Source organism: Typha angustifolia, chromosome 12 (genome assembly GCF_048772165.1).
Source record: "Typha angustifolia cultivar Huaian chromosome 12, ASM4877216v1, whole genome shotgun sequence".
Taxonomy (NCBI): domain Eukaryota; kingdom Viridiplantae; phylum Streptophyta; class Magnoliopsida; order Poales; family Typhaceae; genus Typha; species Typha angustifolia.
Window position 1 is genome coordinate 9,408,383 of NC_133250.1, and position 20,366 is coordinate 9,428,748.

Below are 20,366 nucleotides of genomic sequence, written 5' to 3' on the forward strand. Positions count from 1 at the left end.
ATCTGCTATGTATCTGTATCCATTATAATTTCAAAGTTTCTTTCTTTCATTACAAATTCAGTATTAGTAGTATCATTACTATCATATATATATCCTTTGATTCCTAAAATGTATTTCGAGACTCAAAGTTAAATGATCAATTTGGTGCTATGCTTTGGTGGGTGAAATTTATTTATTCATTTAATGAGGGAAAGCCCATAAAGCTCAAGCAATTTATTCATACTTAAAACAACAACATAGCAGCTTGGTAGATTCCCAGGAGCAGAGAAAGTCTCGGGTGATGTTTATTTACTTTACTATTCCAAAAGCTTGTATTCTTTGAAAAAAATATAGTAATTAAATTATTCTTTTTAGTCTTTGTCATCTTTAAGATAGGGTATGGGCACTTTGATTCTGACATCTACTTCAAAAACCAAATACAATGGGCCCTTTGATTCTGACCTCCACTTCAAACTACATCCACAAATGCTGTGGGCTAAAGAAGAAGCTGAGATTGGTGCAGAGAAATACTCGCAGCTTGGCTGGAGGAATATAATAGGCAATAATAATTAGGTGCATGTATCTGATACAGTGATATATAAAATAAAAACTCTCTTTTTATATCATTTTTTTGATTGAAACTACTCATAATGAGACCATAGATGATAAGGTCAGTGGGCTATGGATACCAAGGAAATGAATCATCCAAGCACGATCGCTTTTAGCTGCCTCTTATTTAAAATTACATTTAAAAGAAAATTTAGTAGTTGAATAGAGAAAAGAAAAAATATATGTATAAATATGGGTAAGAAGACTCACGTTACGCGTTCACATTTTATTATTGGAAGGGTGTGTTTGGTTGATAATAAACTAAGAGAAAAAAAAGTGAAGTAAGTTCTAGTAAGTATCCATTTTAAAAGCTAAACATAGAAAAGTTGAGTGGTTTTCGAAGTTTTTTTTAGGGAAATTCCATGAGTAGGGTGTAAAGATGATCTTTTTAACACAAGCTTCCTACTTAGACATATTAATAAACATCACAACAAAGTGCACCATTGACAAATGCAGAGATTTGATCCCATATCTCTGTTTAATTGGACGACGGGCAATGGCAACAGAGAAGAACTAGTGAGAGAGAGAGAATAAAAGAAGAAACAGAGGAGGGCAAGGTAGGCAGATGAAAGCTCACCTTTCATTTTAATTTTTATTCAAATACTATAAAGTAAATGAAATTTATTAGCTATTTTTTCTACTTCCCATCAACACTAAAGCTAAAACCTCAAATAATATGAATATTAGTAATAATAGACGCGAGTTGTCTTTCAACAGTATCGTTGCATCTTTAGTTATTTGAGAACGTCTGCATAGGAAATAAAAACTGAGACCGTAAAACGAACAACTTTCTTTGATTCGTTTCTCGTCAAGAAAGATTAACCAATTCCAGATGAATACAACTCTAAAAACTTCAATTCAGAATGTATATATATATATATGTATATTTCCATGCAAAATTCTGGAAAAGAATGAAAAAATAGTCCAGATTTTATACACAATTTTCCATTTCCTTTACATAAATACTACAAAATCTCACCAAAAACCACACCCAACTTCTACTGCTATTTACGTAATTTATTTCTTTTCTCAATTAGGCCCCCAGCAGCTGAGGAAAATAACGGTCCTTAGCGCCTCCTCCGCCCGCTTCCGCTTATCCTCACCGGCGTTCTTCGCACCCCCCGCATTCCCCGACGCCTCGAGCGCGCTCGAGAGTCGCCTCACCCGCGTGGACGCGGTGGTCGAAGAGGCGGTATCCTTGATCGACCGCGCCGCGTGGTCTCGGGCTCCCTGCACCGCTCTCGCCCCGCTCTGGGCCATGATTCGGCTCACGTACTGCAGGCTCATCGTACCGCAAGATATATTTAGAGAGAGAGAGAGAGAGAGAGAGAGAGAGTAATAATAAGAACACCACTGATCTATAGCTCTTTCGGAACTTGAATATGATCGGATAGGAGGTTATACGAGAGGAGTATTTATAAACATATTGGAGGAATAGAGGGGGATTCTTCGTTCTTGTGGGCTTTGTTTGAGAGGTGACCGGGAGATGGTGAAACAACTGGCTGGTTCGCCAATGGATTTGGAGGGGGGATGGAAGGACACGTGGAGGTTGTTGTTGTTTGTGGACGAGGAACCGGGATTTGGGAAATCCGAGGGCTGGCTGGAAGTGTTTGACGTTGAAATGGAACCCACAGGATCAAAGGCGGCTGTAGATGGATGGTTTATATTAGCTAAGCGAATAGGAAACATAGGAATAATGCTTTGAGTAGCTTGGAAGAAACCCTTCTAAATTCTTTCTTTTGTATGAATCATCTTTGAACATAATTAACCGTTATAACTCTATCAATTTAATTATAAAAAGAAGAAATGGCATTGTTCTTGTTTGTATATATTTATTCTGTTAAGATTGTTTTTATCATTTTGCTTGTCAAGTTGTTCAGATTTTAACCTACGGATGTTAAAAAGTAATGTATATATATATATATATACATGCAAATAAGAAACTTTGGAGTATACATGTAAAAAAAGCCAGTAATTGGGGCAGAAGAGAAGTTTCATGTCTCTCCTTTTTTCCCCCTTTTCTTAGTTTGAGGAAAATAAAATAAAACGGTGTACGTAATTCTCCATAAAAAGAAAATGCTGTAAATATTGAATCGTGTTATACAATATAAACTTAGCCAGTCTCAATAAACAATCTTTACATTTAATGGAAGTAGCATACAGGATCAAGAAAATTACAAGCATCAATACTCGAATCATCTTCAAAAATACAACATTAGGTTGTACAACAACAACAACAGGTTCAATAAGATTCAACTGAGATTAGAAATGTCTATATCCTCAGGAATTTTGAATGTCTCTGCTGCACCAAATTTCCTCCTCTCTCCCTCCCACTCATCGTCAGAGTCTTCAGGGCTGTCTCCTTCACTATGATGGCTGGCTGATGATGGAGTTGACTGTTCATTGGAACTTTTGGATCTGCACTGCTCGGTGGCAAGCATGCTAACCTGACCAAGATGAGAGATCTCTACCACAACAGTGTCATCATCCTCAGGAAGAGGCTGCTTCCAGGGTTCCCCATCAATCCTCATGAATGTGTGGTCTGCTGAACCTTTGTGAAACTCGAAACGGATTCGATGTGCCTTTACTCAAAAAATAAATGTGTGAGCAAAATATTCAAAAGTTATGCATCTTTTGAAATTTCTATTTGAAAGCCAACAACCAGTGAATGAATTTGAGAGATAGCGAGGGTGCTTTACCTGCGCGAGACGAGTTCCATGTCCATTGGGAGCAAGCAACACGAGCCCATGCCATGCATCTCGGAAGCCCACGACCTCAATAAGGCCATCATCAACATATGGTGGAGTCAGGCCTCTCTGTAGATTTGCCATAATATAGTTATACGTGATGCATAGAAAACACAACATTTTGATAATGGTTACTTGATAAGGAAAAATGAAGGGAACATCAAACTTACATCTCGCGTTTTCGTCCTACTAGGGGTTCCCCAAGGGTTGAAACCTCCAGAGAAGCTTGGCAAGTTCAGACAAACAATTGATCGTATGCTGTAAATGATAACAAAGAATCGAAGAATTAGTCAATGAAACACATCTAGACATTCATAAAGTCGATGACCCTGTCATTCTCTAGGAAAGCCAAGGAAACAAATCGAGAAGCCACGTCACCTGTACCAACTCAGAAAACTTCCTGCTTTTGATTTCATTGGTAACAAAATTGGCTAAGTCATGAAATTAAATGAAAATTAACAAAACAGTATTAATGAATTCATCTAGAAGAACACATAATTTTTTGTCAAAGCAAGTGATCATTAAGTAGGCTTGTCCCTTCAGATTGTCAATCAAGATATGCAAACAGGTAAACTGCAAATTCTTTGGTTGACACAATAAATAGATACATAAAATTGAAAATTAACATGGATAAACACCATAGTGAAGTTTACCTCTGATGAATACGAAGCTCTTCCCAGTGACCATTTTTCATGATCTTCACCTTTGCAAGTTGAGCAATATTCCTGTAAACCGGACACTTCAATTAACCAGATATAAAGTAGAAAGAACTAAATGATATTTGGAGCACCATTAATTAGTTTATCGGTCCTTTATTTAGATCCATACCATCAAGATTGAGCTGTTGTTTTGAGATTGTAACTTTTTCTTTATTTTTAATTGTAATTTGTATCAACAATTAGGTTCTTTCCTTGGTGTTGTTTCTGGCAAATAAGCATGGAAGGTTGGAAAATTCAAATTCTAAAAGAGATATTTGTAGAGGAAAAGATAACAGCCTCTTGAATTGTGTGTTCATCAAGGAGGAATTAAGTCACAGAAGCAAGAGGACTGATGTAATAATTTTGGAACAGTAGGGCAACTATTCACCAAAAGAGTCATACCCATGAAAGGGCAGCGTAAAGCTATCAGAAGGTTACTTATCCTTTTCTTTGTTATAAGTTTCATAATCTTTCAACTGCATCCTTAAAAATGGGAACTTCAGCGCTTTTCAATTGCATAATTTCATTATTGTTTTATCTCATTAAAAATATGAGATTTTCTAAATAATGGTTCCACTTCTATAGCAGCAAGAAAGTTATCATAAATTTGGTATCATATTCTAAGCTTAGTATTATTTAATTTAGCTTGGCTGATCTGTCATGAGTCATGACAACAACAGTTGTAGAGAAAGATAACTTGCGTTAGTTCTCACAGCATTTAGGACCATCAATCATATATTACCTTGACGAAGGATGAGAGAGAGAAGCAAAAAACCATCCTTGTGTCAATCCAAGCTTAGCATATGTACCCTGCAATACAATGATGCACTTTAAATGACATCTAGCTTAGAGGATTCTTATTTGCAACCACTTAAGACAAGTTAGAAGAATTTTGCATCCAGTAGGGTGAAAAACAACTGCAGACAAAACTGGCACTTTCTGAGCAAATGCCAAGCAGGAAAGGACCTGATTAGTTAATTGGTTCTTGAACTTTTCAGGATGCGACTTCCGTTCAGAATGAAATGCGTATGATACTTGGGCATCCATTCCTGCAACATAACATATGTCAGGATATTCCGGTACTCTTTAAGGTTGTAACTTACATTTGTATATGTACGCTACATAGCCTTACATATTCTTCTTTTTTCGTTTACTAGAAAAAAAAAAGGAACAGGGAAGGAAGAGGAAAATGAACATGAATGCTAACTAGTGATACCCGTACATCCTTCAGAGTTCCTTATCTTATAATCAGCCTATATTTTTTTAAGCGGAAACTGAGATATACTACAATATTATATTTGGGGCAATTACATAAGTGATGACCAAGCATTTCTTAGAGATAAAATTAGAGTTTGAATATTAAGGCAATTTGCTGCAGATCCATTGTTAATTTAATATGCAGCTCTTTTTGGGGTTCATTTCAGCTTTCTCCTGCTGTCAGTTCTTAAAGCAAAGAGCTATTATCGAATTGATGGTTGCAAGGCAGCTTAGATCCAAATAATAAAATGTGAACAAGAAACAAACACAAGTTTATTTTGAAAAAGGTAGAATTCCATATAAGATTTAGCTACAGGTAATACATTAAAAAACAATCGGTAATACATTAAAAAACAATCTGTCTACTACTTATGGAAGATGACCTGGAAATATAACCATCTGAACTGATCTATTAATGCTCCCTACTTAGATTTGAGTGTATCCGTGCCTTCGGAGGTGCCTACCCTGAAAGTTCTAAGGTAATTAACTCCACTAACCTAACTTGTGGTTGATGGAAAGCCCCTCTTTTTTCCTGTCAACAAAAGCCCTCTCTTTTTCCTGTCAACCATTGTAAACTAACCGTTCTTTGATCTACAAAACCCCTGTCAATTATAAGTTGCACTCTAGCTGATCACGTATAGTTGGAAAATTATGAAAATACTTGAATGATGACAATGACCTCTTATATTCCTTAATAATTTCCTGACTTCAATATATGATGCATACATTTTTCTGCTACCAATAAATGACAACACAAATAGCTAACATAGAAGAAATGATAAAACCGACAGCCACCACAAAAAAAATGAGAATAACTTCTACACATTGAGGTATAATTGAACATCAAGGATGAAATTATCCAGCATTTAGCTGGCATACACATGGAACAAGCAACAACTGCCAAAAGCAGATGCCAAAGCAAGAAGAAAAATTAATTGGTATGTTTCACAGAATTTCTTAAATGATAATCATACTCCATAAAATGTCTACTCTTCTATGTCAACGAAGAACAAGGTATGAAAAGATGATCACTTACCCATACTGAAGTAGTTCCAAAATCCTCCACGAAATGTATGGTAACCCTCCTATACAAAACAAGCAAGATAATCAATTGCAATTGAAAAGAAAATTACTATAATTATTAGAAGAAACATGCTTCGATCACAATGACAATATAGAAAGTTAGAAACTGCATGGGGTTATATGCCCATGAGCTGGAGCAACAGAAAGAGATCACTTTACCACATTAAGTGAGTCTGCACTTGACACACGTTGGAGTGCATGTAAAGAATGAGGCAATTCTAGGGGAGGAATTGGATCACATGCACCTGCCTTGGGAGCTCGCATCCTCATTATTATATGCCAACTAAAGTGAAGAAGGAAGTAAACAAATAGACATTAATTTTATTCATACAACTGGAAAGCATGAAGAACGGTTCACATTCTTGTGACACCAATATCAGTAAATCTCCAATAACATCTGTGATAAAAATACATATAAATTTGATGTGATAAATGCATAAAAAATATAAGATTGAATTAGTAATTCCTGATATCTTATAAGAGGAATGTCTTGTTGTTTCACCAACTGACCGAGTACATTTAGATGACTGACCATGCCATAAAATCAATTTTGAAATAATATCCCTATTCTAACGTATGAATATCGATGCCATCAATAAATGTATATAGGGTCTATGCCTGTACCTGCAAATAGTAGAATGAGATTTTTGGGAACGAAAGTATACACCTGTGATATTTGAAATATTTTACAAGACTAAACTAGAAAGTTTAGAAGAAAACAAATAACTATTCAGTTCTAGTGACCACTCTTGAGAAGTTTATGTTGATGATGTACAATAAAAGATATTACTAACTTCTATATTGCATGAGCTAGCAAAAAACTGTTTATTAGATAATCACCAATGTGTTATAGAAATGACTTCATTTCTCCCCACCAAAGCCTGAAGATAATCCATTATTCCATTCAAAGCAACAATATCTTAGGGCTTAGAGTTAATACCTATCAATTTTCATTTCTCTTGCTTTCATCACTTGATCAAGGAAAGACTTCACAGACCCAGGATCTGTACCTGGATTCTTCTTTCCCTGAAAATATAGTTTGATGAATGACAAGAAATATATTCCATGCTCCAGTTCAGAATAAAGCCAATAAATATTCTCAAGTGATATACTCCGACCTAATGTTAAAATAAATTCAAAGGAAGCACAACTTGAACTACTGAAAGCCACAGTGAAGTACATGCATGTAGATACTAGAGACAAACAATCAGACAGTTACAAACAAGTATGAGCAGATTAAATCAGGTAGTAATTTGGCAACTTTTTTTTTCAACTCCCACGTACTGTGTTTTCGTAATTCTGTCCAATAAAAGTTTTTTTTTTTTCTGAAGAGGCCAATGAAAGTTTATCATGTCAAATGAAAGGATAAATAATCATGGCTATATCATAGAAGTACAAAGAGAAAGACTGAAGTTTGTTATTGACATGCAAATGATAAGATAATGTCCTACTTAAGGATGCCTCTTCATATCTGGAGAACATTAAAGTGAAAATGTACCATAATTATTAAATTCTGAAAAAAAAATCCACAACACTGGCCCTACCCATCCAAATGAAAAGGGAAGGTTGTTTCCTGTTCCCAGAGGCACTGTAGCAATTGGAGGTGGCTGAGCAAGTTTGAGATCGCTAACCACTCCAAGCAGCCAACTTGCTGTACCATCACCACCGGCAACCTATTTAGGTACTTGTAGGTCAGTAAAGGTAAATACTACAAGAAAATTTCATGAATTGATGAAAAGCTCGGGTCAGACACCCACAATTAGTCTCAAATTGTTCTGAATGTGAGCAGCAGGACTATTGCCATGAGACTTTAGCTTTTCAAAATTCCCATATATTCTACAGAGCACTTTATCAGGGGCCTCTTCCCCAAGATCAAAAACCTGGTAAAAGCTTAAAAAAATATGATGCTCTAACTTGTAGTTATAAAAAGAAGAAGAAATGCACGCATGTGCAAACTCATTCAGTAAGTACCTGCAATTTATTCAGAAGCTCACGGTATGTCCTAATTAGATCACCTCCAAGCTGACCACCACTTCTAGAATTGATGAAGACAATCACAGGACAAGCCGGAAAATCATTAACAATCTGTGGTTCCGCCTCTGTGTCAAATATGTAATCTGGAATATAGAAGTCCTTCAGTGGCTGACATGTTTCAGAACCGCTATTCTCCATCCCGTCGGTTCTGTATAAACTATGTCAAACCACTAAGCGGCAATCTTGTGATCTACTACATCAAGTTAAGTGAAACAATCACAAGAACAACATTTGGATTAAGGTTGTTCTGCATATGATCCCAATGGGTAATACGAGGAAGATATAACTACATAGATAGGCAACATCACGATATAACACATTATCATTTCTTCTTTTATGATTTATCAAAGAAAGTCCGCTAACCATGAGGCATTTAGTGGTGGATACAATGCATTTCTGAGGATTATGATCTTTTTGCCTTTCTCTTAATCGAAAATCCAGATGCCAGACAATAACACCAAAATCAAGCTACATTAAACCCAAAATTTCAGGGAAAAGATCATTATGATCGTACAAATATCACTAAAATGCTAGATAACCTGCATCGATCGATCTAAGGCAATTTAGTTCGGGATTCTCAAACATTGCATACCGTTCAACCAATTAACAAAGAAGGACGAAAAGAAATTTAAAAAAGAAGAAGAAGAAAAAGAAATCAACCTTGAGATCAAGTCGATCCTTTTCGTGAGGATAAAGATGTGAATTTTTACATAGAAAAGATGATTTAGATTCCGGTCTCTTGCCTATGAATGTCGAGTAATACTCAACAGAATCGAACGAAAAAAAAAAAAAAATTTGCCCATTGATCGATTCAACCACCACAAGTTCAACGGAGATCCAATTCGCGAGGTGAAACCTTTAGCTCTAAGCTACGATTCGATTAAACACTGGATTGGTTTCTTACCTCGAAAGGATCTCGCGGAGATGGCGATTCTTTCGAAGGTTCGAAATCCCAAGAACGAATTGCGAGGAGGGAAGAGGATTACACTATTACAGCAGCCTTAGACCTTTATTCGGATGGCTATCTTAATAGGGCATAATGGGAATTAGCGCTTTATTATAGCGTTTACATACTCTTAGACCGCTGAGCTGGCAACTTTCTATTGGCAGGGATCGTACCAAATGACGCTTTTGATACAAAGTGGGAATGTCGAGTCCAATTTGATAGTTGACATTAACAGCTTATCGGATCCTCTTTGAAACAAAAGAAAGATAATTTGCACGAAAAATTAAAATGAATTTAGAATTACGCAAAGCAGAAGGAAAAATGGAATGATTCTGCAAAACCAAAACCATTTTAGCATTTAGTGCAAATACCCCACAGAAGAAAAGCAAAGTTTATCAGATAAGATTCAAATAAATAGGTAAAAATATTATTCAATACATTTTCAAGAACTCCACAAACTGATGTTTATTATTAGAACAATTTGAATTTTTTAAATTCAAATTTAATGTGTTTATCTTTTTTTTAATCACGTCTAACAATCTATAAATAACAGAGAGTTGGATGCACGCTAACGTGTTAGGTTAGGTTGTAGAATTAAAAGAGCAATGAATAAATTAATAAATATAAGATTGATCCACATTAAATCTCAACCAAGCCAATTGATAAAAGAAAAAACTCACCCAGAAGTCAAAGGCATAATTGAATGCAGTGCTGACGAGCCCTTCAAACTATAGAACTTTCACATTGAAAGCATGAAAATATATATATATATAAGGTTTGGAACTCATCAACGCTGCACTCAATGATGCTTTTGATCTGGTCTTTATTAGTCCTCACCTCCCTTGTGATCTTCCTATATAAGCTTTGGATTTTGAGTTATTGGGAAGTACTTTCAAAGGTATCCCCTTTGTACTACAAAGGAAGGGAGATGAACACATCTGTACTACGACTCTTCCTTCATAGAATTCCCTTTAATGCAGTTTGGAAGCTAATAATGTAGCTCTTTGTGAAAGGTACAGAGGGTTTGGTGTGGACCGCAAGGACTTTAGGTTGAGTTTTTGATCAACATAGTTCTTCCAATTTCTATTTTATTGAAATAGACTATTTTAAAGAGATGAGATGATGATGCCCTCATGTACTACTCCTCCTCCCAGGGATTTGGGTACCAGACGGATGTACTGCATTAAATAATAGAGTACTATTTCACTTTCCAATTTTGATGAATGGGTTAGAAATTAGAGTTGTGATCTTACCGAAGAATGGAATTAGTTATAAGTTTAGATGATCAATTAACTCAAAAAGTTAAAATATTAAGTAATTCAGTAATAATATGTCATAATATTTACTACGCCTCCTTATCTGTGCCTCCTTATATATCGCATATGGACGGAAAAAAAGTGTGACCATCATATTGCATAAGAATAAATAATAAAAAATAGGGATTAAATTGGGGCAAAGCAAGATAATCAGTTGGCATAAAATTTTATTATACTTTTCATAATTTTTGAGTCAAACATTAGTTGGAAATTTTGCTGAAAGTAATAGACTTTTTTGAAATTTAATTTTGACTCAGTATCGTTGAAGAATAGGGGTGGTAAAAGTTAATCTTACGCGATAAGAGTATCTCTAGAGCTCGATGGAGCTCTCGGCCGTCTAAAAAATTGGAGCCCAACTTCAATATTATTTAACTTTTAGAAATATCAATCTTGTTTTATAAAAGTTTAATATAAAATTTTAAATTCTGTATGTATTTTTTATTAAATAATATAATTAATTTTGTTAATTAATTTTTAATAATATCATTAGAATACTCTCGTCCAGATCTTTAAAATGAGATAATATTAAGCTATTTAAGTTATTTTAAATATTTTATTTTTATTTTGTATAATATAATTTTAATATTTTTAATTAAAAATAGTAAATTAAAATTATTTATGAAACCATTGAATATTACATTTATTATAATGATATCAATGAGAGTTTTCTAACCATATATTTTTTATTAAAAAATAAATAATATTAAGATGACTTTTTAAAAATATAATATATTATCCATGATTATTCCATTACGAGATTAAGAGCCGAATAACTCATTTATTATCCGAATAATCCGTTTATCACCTAAAAAAATTTTGTTTATATCACGAAATAAAATTTATTTATAATTCAAATAAATTTGTTTATAATCTTATCTCGTATAAATTTGAATATAACAATCAAAATAATGCTATAATTTCTGAATGCAGGGGATATATTTTACCAGAATATGCAGTGGAGGAAAAAAAAACAAAAAAAATCTGATGATTTCGGCTCAGGTGTGTTGCTTTGGAGATTATGATCAGTAGTATGAGGAACAACTTCATTGATGATGAGTCCCCAAATTCTCTAATGTTTTTATAATTCTTTGGTTCTAAGATGTAGGTCTCAGATAATTAATTGAGTAGACTTGAGATCAATAAGCATTCAAACCATTTTGGCTTCTCTCACCTTGAGTAAGGCTTAATTTGTTGATCTCATAAGAGATGCATGCAGTAGTCAACAAATGAAGAAAAAGCATCTCAGCTGCTATGCCATGCCAATATGCCATACCAAATACCAAAATATTGGTCCAGTTTTTCTCTCAAGTCCTTTTCAATGCCAACTAATGGTCAAACATGGTTGGCTATGAGAGAGCCTATGAGAAATAGTGGACTATTTAACCAGGAAAATATTCTCTTATCCTTTTCCAATGAGGATATGATGGTGGAATATGGATAAATGAACAAGCTCAAAGGATTATGACCAGCTTGATCAGTTATCGTAATTATTTTCTCCTAATTATGTCACATTCGAATCAAACTATAGTATGCTAAACACCAACATTTTACTAGTTCGGTCTAAAACCAGCCAACTTGGTGGGATTCCGTCCCAGAAACTCCGCATAAGACGCGGCAACTCGGGCCCATCAACTGCATGCAATTTGAAAACTTTTATCATGTTTTTTACATTCTTATCTGAGCTCGGACTCAAAGAGAATAAAGAAAAGTGAAGACCTCCATTGAAAGGAAGCAAAAGAGACTAATGGAGAGATCTCTTCTCTACATCACCATCCTCTTGCTGTCATCACTCTTATCATCTCATATGCGCCTCTGTTCATCTGCTGATAGACTGACGCCAGGCCAGTCCATATCCATCGACGAAACGATCGTATCCGACGGCGGAGCCTTCGCTTTAGGCTTCTTCTCGCCAACCAATTCAACCACAAATCTCTACCTTGGCATATGGTACAATAACATTCCTCAACGATCAGTCATATGGATCGCAAACCGCGAAGATCCGATAACGGATTCGTCTGCGACGGCAAGCATATCGAAGGACGTCAATATCGTAGTTACAGATGTGAAGGCTCGCATAATTTGGACATCAAACGTTACAAGCAACGCTTCTCTGGGAAATAGTAAAGAAGCAGTGTTGCTGAACTCGGGAAATTTGGTTCTTAGAGCGACAAATGATGCAGTGATATGGCAGAGCTTCGATCACCCTACAGACACAATCATCCCTGGGATGAAGCTGCAATTGAGCCACAAGACTCATGCAGCTCCACGTTTAATAGCTTGGAAGAATTCAGAAGACCCTTCTCTCGGTGAATTCTCCCTCGGAGCAGATCCCAACACTTCGATACAAATCTTCACTTGGCGTGGGTCTACGCCGTTTTGGCGCAGCTCTGTGTGGGCCGGAAACTTGATCGCCGGTGCAAGATCGGCGAACAGTAACTTTGTCATGTACGTTGCAATTATAGACAGTGAGGATGAGATATATATCACGTTTAGTCTTTCAGATGGCTCAGCTAGTACACGTTACACGTTAGATTACTCCGGGAAGACGAATTTACTAACTTGGGATGGTACTAATTGGAGTGTTTTGGCTTCATGGCCTAATAGTAGTTGTGATACTTATGGCCACTGTGGCCCATTTGGGTATTGTGATAGTATTGAATCAATACCTACATGTAAATGTTTGCAGGGGTTTGAGCCTGTGATGTACAAGGACTGGAGTAATGGGAATTTTTCAGGTGGTTGCCGTCGAACGGAGGATTTGGAGTGCGGTGGTGGAGATGGGTTTTTGAGCATTGGAGGAATGAAAGTCCCGAATAATTTTCTGTTCTTAAGTAACAGGACGATAGACGAATGTGAAGCAGAATGCCTTGGCAATTGTTCTTGCACAGCTTATGCTTATGCCAATTTGAGCACCATAAGCAGTAACATCTCCAGGTGTTTGGTTTGGATGGGGGAGTTGATTGATGCTGAGATGAAGGAAAGTGGAGAGAATCTATATTTGCGCCTTGCTGGCTATGGATCAGGTATGTCTATCTCTTTTGTAGTTTTCATTCCATTTTGAATAATTTTCTATATCGAATGGGGAAAGAATTCACTACTATCTTGATCCTCTGATAATATCGCCATTTTGTTTCAGGCGGTAGGAGAAAGAAGGAGGGAGTAATAATAAGCATAACCGTATTCGGAACAATCATTTTAATTTCATGTATTTACTTTGTTTGGAAGTACAGAGATAAAATCCTATGTAAGTATTATATGTACAATGTTTTGCTAATTCTCCAAATTTACTGCAATTAGTGCAATCAGATAGTCTATACCGTCTGTGCAGGTGTACGGAAAAAAGATAAACTGGAAAAGAGACAAGTGAATTATCAGAGATCAAATGCAGAATTTGCAGAAGATATTTCGGGATCAAATGAATTTGGAGAGGGGAATCCTGGCCAAGGACTGCAACTTCCACTGATTAATTTTGAAAGTATAGTGGTTGCTACTGATAACTTCTCTGATTCGCATAAGCTTGGACAGGGAGGTTTTGGCAAAGTTTACAAGGTTAAGAAAGTTCCATCGACAAAATATCGAATTATAGATATAACTATTACGCTAATTTCTTTACCGCCGAAATTTGATCAATATCCTTTGTTTAGAATGTAGCTGACAAAAGATATTATTTTCTGCTCATATTTTAAAGTTCAAAATTCAGATTCAGCAATGCATTGCAAGAAACAAAATCAGAAGTTATTTTAGACTCCATTGATATTTTCCATGATTTATTGTACAAGAACAACAAAAGAAGTTTTTTTGAACAAAGAACAACAAAAGGATGAAGGAAACAATAACCTTCTACTTGAATGGACTAGTTCATGAGACATAGTGCTGTTATATTGATGCAAATATTGAAATGAAGCTTTGGTAGATAATAATGAAATAATGTTCCTTTTACTTTTCAGGGAAAGCTACATGGGGAACAGCAAGTTGCTGTTAAAAGGCTTATTAGGGGTTCTGGACAAGGGATAGAGGAGTTCAAGAATGAAGTTGTTTTAATTGCTAAGTTACAGCACAGAAACCTCGTTAAACTTCTCGGTTGCTGCATTCAGGGAGAGGAAAAGCTATTAGTTTATGAGTACATGCCTAACAAAAGCTTGGATTACTTCCTTTTTGGTTTGTGTTTCATTACATATCCCTTATCAAGTATACAAATATTAGCTTGCTTAACATGTTATATCTCAGTATTAACAGATGTTTCATTCATTTCTCCTGTTCTAATAGATTCTACAAGAAAATCAACACTAGATTGGAAGACGCGCTTCAAAATTATAAAGGGGATTGGTAGAGGACTTCTATATCTTCACCAAGATTCAAGGTTGACAATAATTCATCGAGATCTTAAAGCGAGCAATGTTTTGTTAGACGAAGATATGAACCCCAAGATCTCAGATTTTGGCATGGCGAGGATCTTTGGTGACAACCAAGATCAAGCAAATACAAATAGAGTTGTTGGAACTTAGTAAGTATTCCATGCAAACCTATATTTTATACTTCAATTTCGCTATTTCTCAGTTTGCGATATAATGTTCAACAGTGGATATATGTCACCTGAATATGCAATGGAGGGTCTCTTTTCTGTAAAGTCTGATATCTACAGCTTTGGAGTTTTACTCTTGGAGATTGTGAGTGGTCTTAGGAACAGCCCCATCTACCTCAACATGTATTTTTTGAATCTTCTATCTTATGTGAGTACAAACTATTTGGAGTATAAAAAAAAATTAACAGTTGAATTCCTACTGATGGAGAGGTTACATGATCCAGGCATGGAAGTTATGGAATGAAGAGAAGGCAAATGAGCTCATAGATGAATCAATTGCAGAAAATTGCTCAGTGCATGAAGCTCTGAGATGCATTCATGTCGGATTATTATGCGTGCAGGATCATCCAAACGATCGACCGACCATGTCATCTGTCATTTTCATGCTGGAAAATGAAATCGCGATACATCAACTCCCAAGACAGCCCTTTTTTACTTGTCAGAGAAATGTTGATGAGCATAACCAGAGAATTCACAATGTTGAGAGCCTTTCTATTAATGATGTTACACTTACAATGGTAGAGGGACGCTAAAAGCTCGAGATTTCAATGCTATTTGGCTTTACAACTGCCCTCTGTAATGCTGATTTGCATTTTCTTTTGATCTTGTTGTAGCTCCTGACCAAGTTTTGTATGCTGCTCACCAGCCTAATAACATATAGCTGGTATTTTGTAGAATAGTTTTGTTCAATAGGCTTGTTAAGCATATTCAGAGGCATAAAAGAGATAAAAGCAAAGGAGAGAAGCATTCCTCTGGTTGCACAAGAACTAAAATGAACAAAAATGCCAGCGAGAAGAGCAAACTCTTGATCGAATAGCATTAAGAAACTGATACAGGTGAGGAGTGCTAGCAAACTGCAGAGCAATTCTGTAATATTTTATGCATCTAATTTACTTCGAAACTTAAATAGAAAACTAAGTTCATCTTGCCGCATCAGTAAAATCTATTAACTCGGATGGAGACTTTTAACCTCTCAAAATTGCTAAGAGGTACGAGAAAGTCACAATCTCATATATATATATATATATATATTTTTTTTTTTTTTCAATCTCATATATTACCTGGTACTGTACATTTTCAATTTGTGAAGGCGAAATATTGCCATAATTTTCATACATTTTACCTAGTTTTTTGATACTAGGTGATGTAGGAAGAGCATTTTTCATGTGCCACCCGAATGCCAAACAAGTTTCGTTTTTTGTTTTATTCGCGTGCCTTCTTCTTTAAGTCCTTTTCAATCCTGGGTAATGGCCACACACATAGTTGTTTATGCGAAATGGTGGACCATTTGCAATGAGATTGGAATAATAAAGTAGGATGGTGGAGTATTGTTATGATTTGTTTTTTTTCTTATGTTTTGTTAGGCTTTCAGCCACCACCGTTTACTAAGTTGGACTCATCAACTACAATTTCAAAACTTTATCATATGTTTTTGAGCAGTATAATTCTCCTCTACCTCAGAACCAGATAAGAAGAAAAGCCTGAAGAGTGAAGACTGATGAAGAAATCTCTTCTCTACATCACCATCCTCTTGCTGTCACCACTCTTGTCGACTCACATACTCTTCTGCGCATCTGAGGATAGACTAACGCCAGACAAGCCTATATATATCAATGACACGATCGTATCTAATGGCAGAGCCTTTGCTTTAGGCTTCTTCTCGCCGACCAATTCAACCACGAATCTCTACCTTGGCATATGGTACAACATTCCTCAACAAACAATCATATGGGTGGCAAACCGCGAAAATCCAATAAAGGATTCCTCTGCAGTGGTAAGGATATCGAAGGACAGCAATATCGTCGTTATAGATTCAAAGGCACGCGTAATTTGGACATCAAATGTTTCAAGCAACAGTTCTCTAGGAAATAACACAGTAGCAGTGTTGCTGAACACAGGAAATTTGGTTCTTAAAGGAACAAATGATGTGGTGATATGGCAAAGCTTTGATCACCCTACAGACACCATCCTCCCTGGTATGAGGCTACAAGTGAGCCACAGGACTCATGCAGCCCCACGTTTAATAGCTTGGAAGGGTCCAAAGGATCCTTCTCTTGGTGAATTCTCCCTCGGAGCAGACCCTCACACTTCTTTACAAATCTTTACTTGGCATGAATCTACTCCGGTTTGGCGCAGCTCGTTGTGGACTGGAAGTTTCATTGGTAGTTTACAACAGGCTGACACTAGCTATATTGCGTCTTTTGCAGTTATAGATGATGGGGATGAGAAATATATAACATTTAGCCTCTCAGATGGTTCGGCTAATATACGTGGCATGCTAGATTACTTAGGGAAGGCAAATTTTCTAGCTTGGGATGGTAGTAATTGGGGTATTTTGGCTTCAATCCCTGGTAGTAGTTGTGATACTTATAACCATTGTGGTCCATTTGGGTACTGCGATATTACTAGTTCAATACCTACATGCAAGTGTTTGCAAGGGTTTAAGCCTGTGATGGATAAGGATTGGAACAATGGGAATTTTTCAGGTGGTTGCCGCAGAATGAAGAGTTTGGAATGTGGTAGTGGAGATGGGTTTTTGAGCTTGGGAGGGATGAAAGTGCCTGATAATTTTGTGCTTTTAAGTAATAGGACAGTTGATGAATGTAAGAAAGAATGCCTTGGCAATTGTTCTTGCACAGCTTATGCTTACTCTTATGCTAATTTGGGCACCACAGGTAGTAACATCCCCAAGTGTTTGGTTTGGATGGGGGAGTTGGTTGATGCAGAGAAGGTAAGTGGTGGACAGAATCTATATTTGCGTCTTGCTGGCTCTGGATCAGGTATCTTCATCTGAAATTGCAGCCATGGAGAATTCCATTGTTATCTTCATCCACTTTATAGTGTCCCAATTCTTTTGCAGTTAGCAGGAGCAAGAAGGGGGGAGTAATAGGCGTGACTGTTTTAGGAACAATCCTTTTAATCACATGTATTTACTTCGTTTGGAAGTACAAAGATGTAGCCATACGTAAGTATGGAAAGATAGACTGTAGTTTTCCTAGTTCACCAATTTGACTGCAGTATTTATACAGCCTGTATTTTTTATGCAGGTGTATGGAAAGATGAGAACAATGAAGAGAGGCAAATAAATGAGCTACTATCGAGTGTAGAATCTGCAAAAGATTTCTCTGATCCACTGATTAATTTTGAAAGTATCGCAGTTGCTACAGATAACTTTTCAGATTCACATTTTCTTGGACAGGGAGGATTTGGCAAAGTTTACAAGGTAAAGAAAGTTTCATCTATAAAACATCAAATTATAGAATATTATGCTAGTTTCTCCATGACTATCCCACAACTGAACTTTGATTAAAATCCTTTCTCTCAAATGTTGCTGACTGAAGATATTTTACATATTTAAATGTCAAAATTCAGCTTCGGCAGCATCTAATTTGTATGAAACAAAATAAGTTCTTTTAGCTTTCTTTGATACATTCCATGATTTATCATACAAGAAGTTTGTCTGGCCAAAAGAACGGCAAAAAGATGAAGGAAACAGTAACTGTTTACTTGAATGGGCTACCGAGTACTGAATGTTCTTGAGAAATAGTGCTGTTTTAATAGTTGCAAAATGAATTTACTGAAATATATCTTGATTGGGAACAAGAAATAATGTTCATTTTGTTTTTCAGGGAAAGCTACATAGCGGACAGAAAATTGCGGCTAAAAGGCTTATGAGGGGTTCTGGACAAGGGTTAGAGGAGTTCAAGAATGAGGTTGCTTTAATTGCCAAGTTACAGCACAGAAACCTCGTCAGACTTCTCGGTTGCTGCATTCAGGGAGACGAAATGCTATTAGTTTATGAGTACATGCCTAACAGAAGCTTGGATTATTTTCTCTTTGGTTTGTTTCATTACATTTCCCATTTTATGTAGTACAAAGATCAGCCTGTTTAACATGTTGCTATCTTAGTATTAATGGATGTCATGCATTACTAATAATAGATTCTACAAGAAAGTCAATGCTAGATTGGAAAATACGCTTCAAAATAATAAAGGGGATCGGTAGAGGATTTCTATATCTTCACCAAGATTCAAGGTTGACAATAATTCATCGAGATCTTAAAGCAAGCAATGTTTTGTTCGAAGAAGATATGAACCCGAAGATCTCAGATTTTGGCATGGCAAGAATCTTCAGTAGCAACCAGGATCAAGCAAATACAAATAGAGTTGTTGGAACGTAGTAAGTATTCCATGCAAACATATATATATGTTGGGGGGAGCGCTTCTTATTCGTTGTCTCTTCTTGTTAAATATATGCCTGGTCTACAAACTCTAATATCTCAGTTTGTGATATAATGTTAAACAGTGGATATATGTCACCTGAATATGCAATGGAGGGTCTCTTTTCTGTAAAGTCTGACGTCTATAGCTTTGGAGTTTTACTCTTGGAGATTGTTGGTGGTCTTAGGAACAGTCCCATCTACCATAACATGGATTTCTTGAATCTCCTGTCTTATGTAAGTATAAGATAGTTGTGTTTCTTTCTTGACAAGAATAAACTTTACTACAAGTTAACAGTCAACTTCCAACTGATGGAGAGTTTACATGGTTCAGGCATAGAAGCTATGGAATGAAGAGAAGGCAAATGAGTTCATAGATGAATCAATTGCAGAAAACTGCTCAGTGCATGAAGCTTTGAGATGCATACATGTCGGATTATTATGCGTGCAGGATCATCCAAATGATCGACCGACCATGTCCTCTGTCATTTTCATGCTGGAAAACGAAATCACAATACATCAACTCCCAAAACAGCCCATTTTTACTTGTCAGAGAAATGTTGATGAACATGACCAGAGAATGCACAATATTGAGAGCCTTTCTACTAATAATGTTACACTTACAATGGTCGAGGGACGCTGAAAGCTCAACATTTCAATTTTATGTAAATTTGCAACTGCTCTCTGTATTTCTTATTTGCATTTTCCTTTTAATCTTGTTGTAGTACCTGATCAATTTTTATATGATGCCCAGTAGACTAATATCTGATTACTAGTATTTTGGTCTTGTTCAATAAGCTTGCACAATGTTCCTTCTAGATTATAATCTTTGGTTGAGTGAGGAAGTAAGCATGTTAATAGACATAAAAAAGAGAGGTAAAAGAGGAGCATTCCTA

General features: G+C 36.1%; 3 protein-coding genes across 10 annotated transcripts; 2 read left to right on the top strand and 1 right to left on the bottom strand.

Annotated features, from left to right (window-relative positions):
• Positions 1–2,653: 2,653 nt before the first annotated feature.
• Positions 2,654–10,065, bottom strand: LOC140772352 (diacylglycerol kinase 1-like). 6 transcript variants are annotated; one of them, XM_073114383.1, is made up of 14 exons: positions 9,312–9,388; positions 8,795–8,875; positions 8,345–8,600; positions 8,131–8,253; positions 7,918–8,046; positions 7,314–7,399; positions 6,533–6,656; positions 6,327–6,375; positions 5,000–5,082; positions 4,776–4,843; positions 3,989–4,060; positions 3,506–3,593; positions 3,288–3,404; positions 2,654–3,170 (listed from the first exon to the last, which is right to left on the bottom strand). In XM_073114383.1, the coding sequence occupies exons 3-14, from the start codon at positions 8,543–8,545 to the stop codon at positions 2,841–2,843; spliced, it is 1,470 nt and encodes a 489-aa protein (XP_072970484.1). In that variant the 5' UTR covers positions 8,546–8,600; positions 8,795–8,875; positions 9,312–9,388; the 3' UTR covers positions 2,654–2,840. The 6 variants fall into 6 exon arrangements, with proteins under 6 accessions (XP_072970484.1, XP_072970486.1, XP_072970481.1 ...); XM_073114385.1 differs by having other exon boundaries at positions 8,345–8,597; positions 9,312–9,381; XM_073114380.1 differs by lacking the exons at positions 8,795–8,875; positions 9,312–9,388 and adding an exon at positions 10,034–10,065 and having other exon boundaries at positions 8,345–8,564.
• Positions 10,066–12,361: 2,296 nt separating this feature from the next.
• On the top strand, positions 12,362–15,784 carry LOC140771788 (G-type lectin S-receptor-like serine/threonine-protein kinase At1g11330). 2 transcript variants are annotated; one of them, XM_073113484.1, is made up of 8 exons: positions 13,096–13,236; positions 13,356–13,692; positions 13,806–13,913; positions 13,998–14,218; positions 14,617–14,827; positions 14,936–15,173; positions 15,249–15,399; positions 15,476–15,784. In XM_073113484.1, the coding sequence occupies exons 1-8, from the start codon at positions 13,234–13,236 to the stop codon at positions 15,782–15,784; spliced, it is 1,578 nt and encodes a 525-aa protein (XP_072969585.1). In that variant the 5' UTR covers positions 13,096–13,233. The 2 variants fall into 2 exon arrangements, with proteins under 2 accessions (XP_072969584.1, XP_072969585.1); XM_073113483.1 differs by having other exon boundaries at positions 12,362–13,692.
• Positions 15,785–16,719: 935 nt separating this feature from the next.
• Positions 16,720–20,232, top strand: LOC140771789 (putative G-type lectin S-receptor-like serine/threonine-protein kinase At1g61610). Of its 2 annotated transcripts, XM_073113485.1 has the most exons (7): positions 16,720–18,031; positions 18,112–18,216; positions 18,299–18,474; positions 18,881–19,091; positions 19,193–19,430; positions 19,557–19,707; positions 19,805–20,232. In XM_073113485.1, exons 1-7 carry the CDS (start codon positions 16,750–16,752, stop codon positions 19,808–19,810), a joined length of 2,169 nt encoding a protein of 722 aa, XP_072969586.1. In that variant the 5' UTR covers positions 16,720–16,749; the 3' UTR covers positions 19,811–20,232. The 2 variants fall into 2 exon arrangements, with proteins under 2 accessions (XP_072969586.1, XP_072969587.1); XM_073113486.1 differs by lacking the exons at positions 19,557–19,707; positions 19,805–20,232 and having other exon boundaries at positions 18,881–19,053; positions 19,193–19,391.
• The last annotated feature ends 134 nt before the right edge of the window (positions 20,233–20,366 follow it).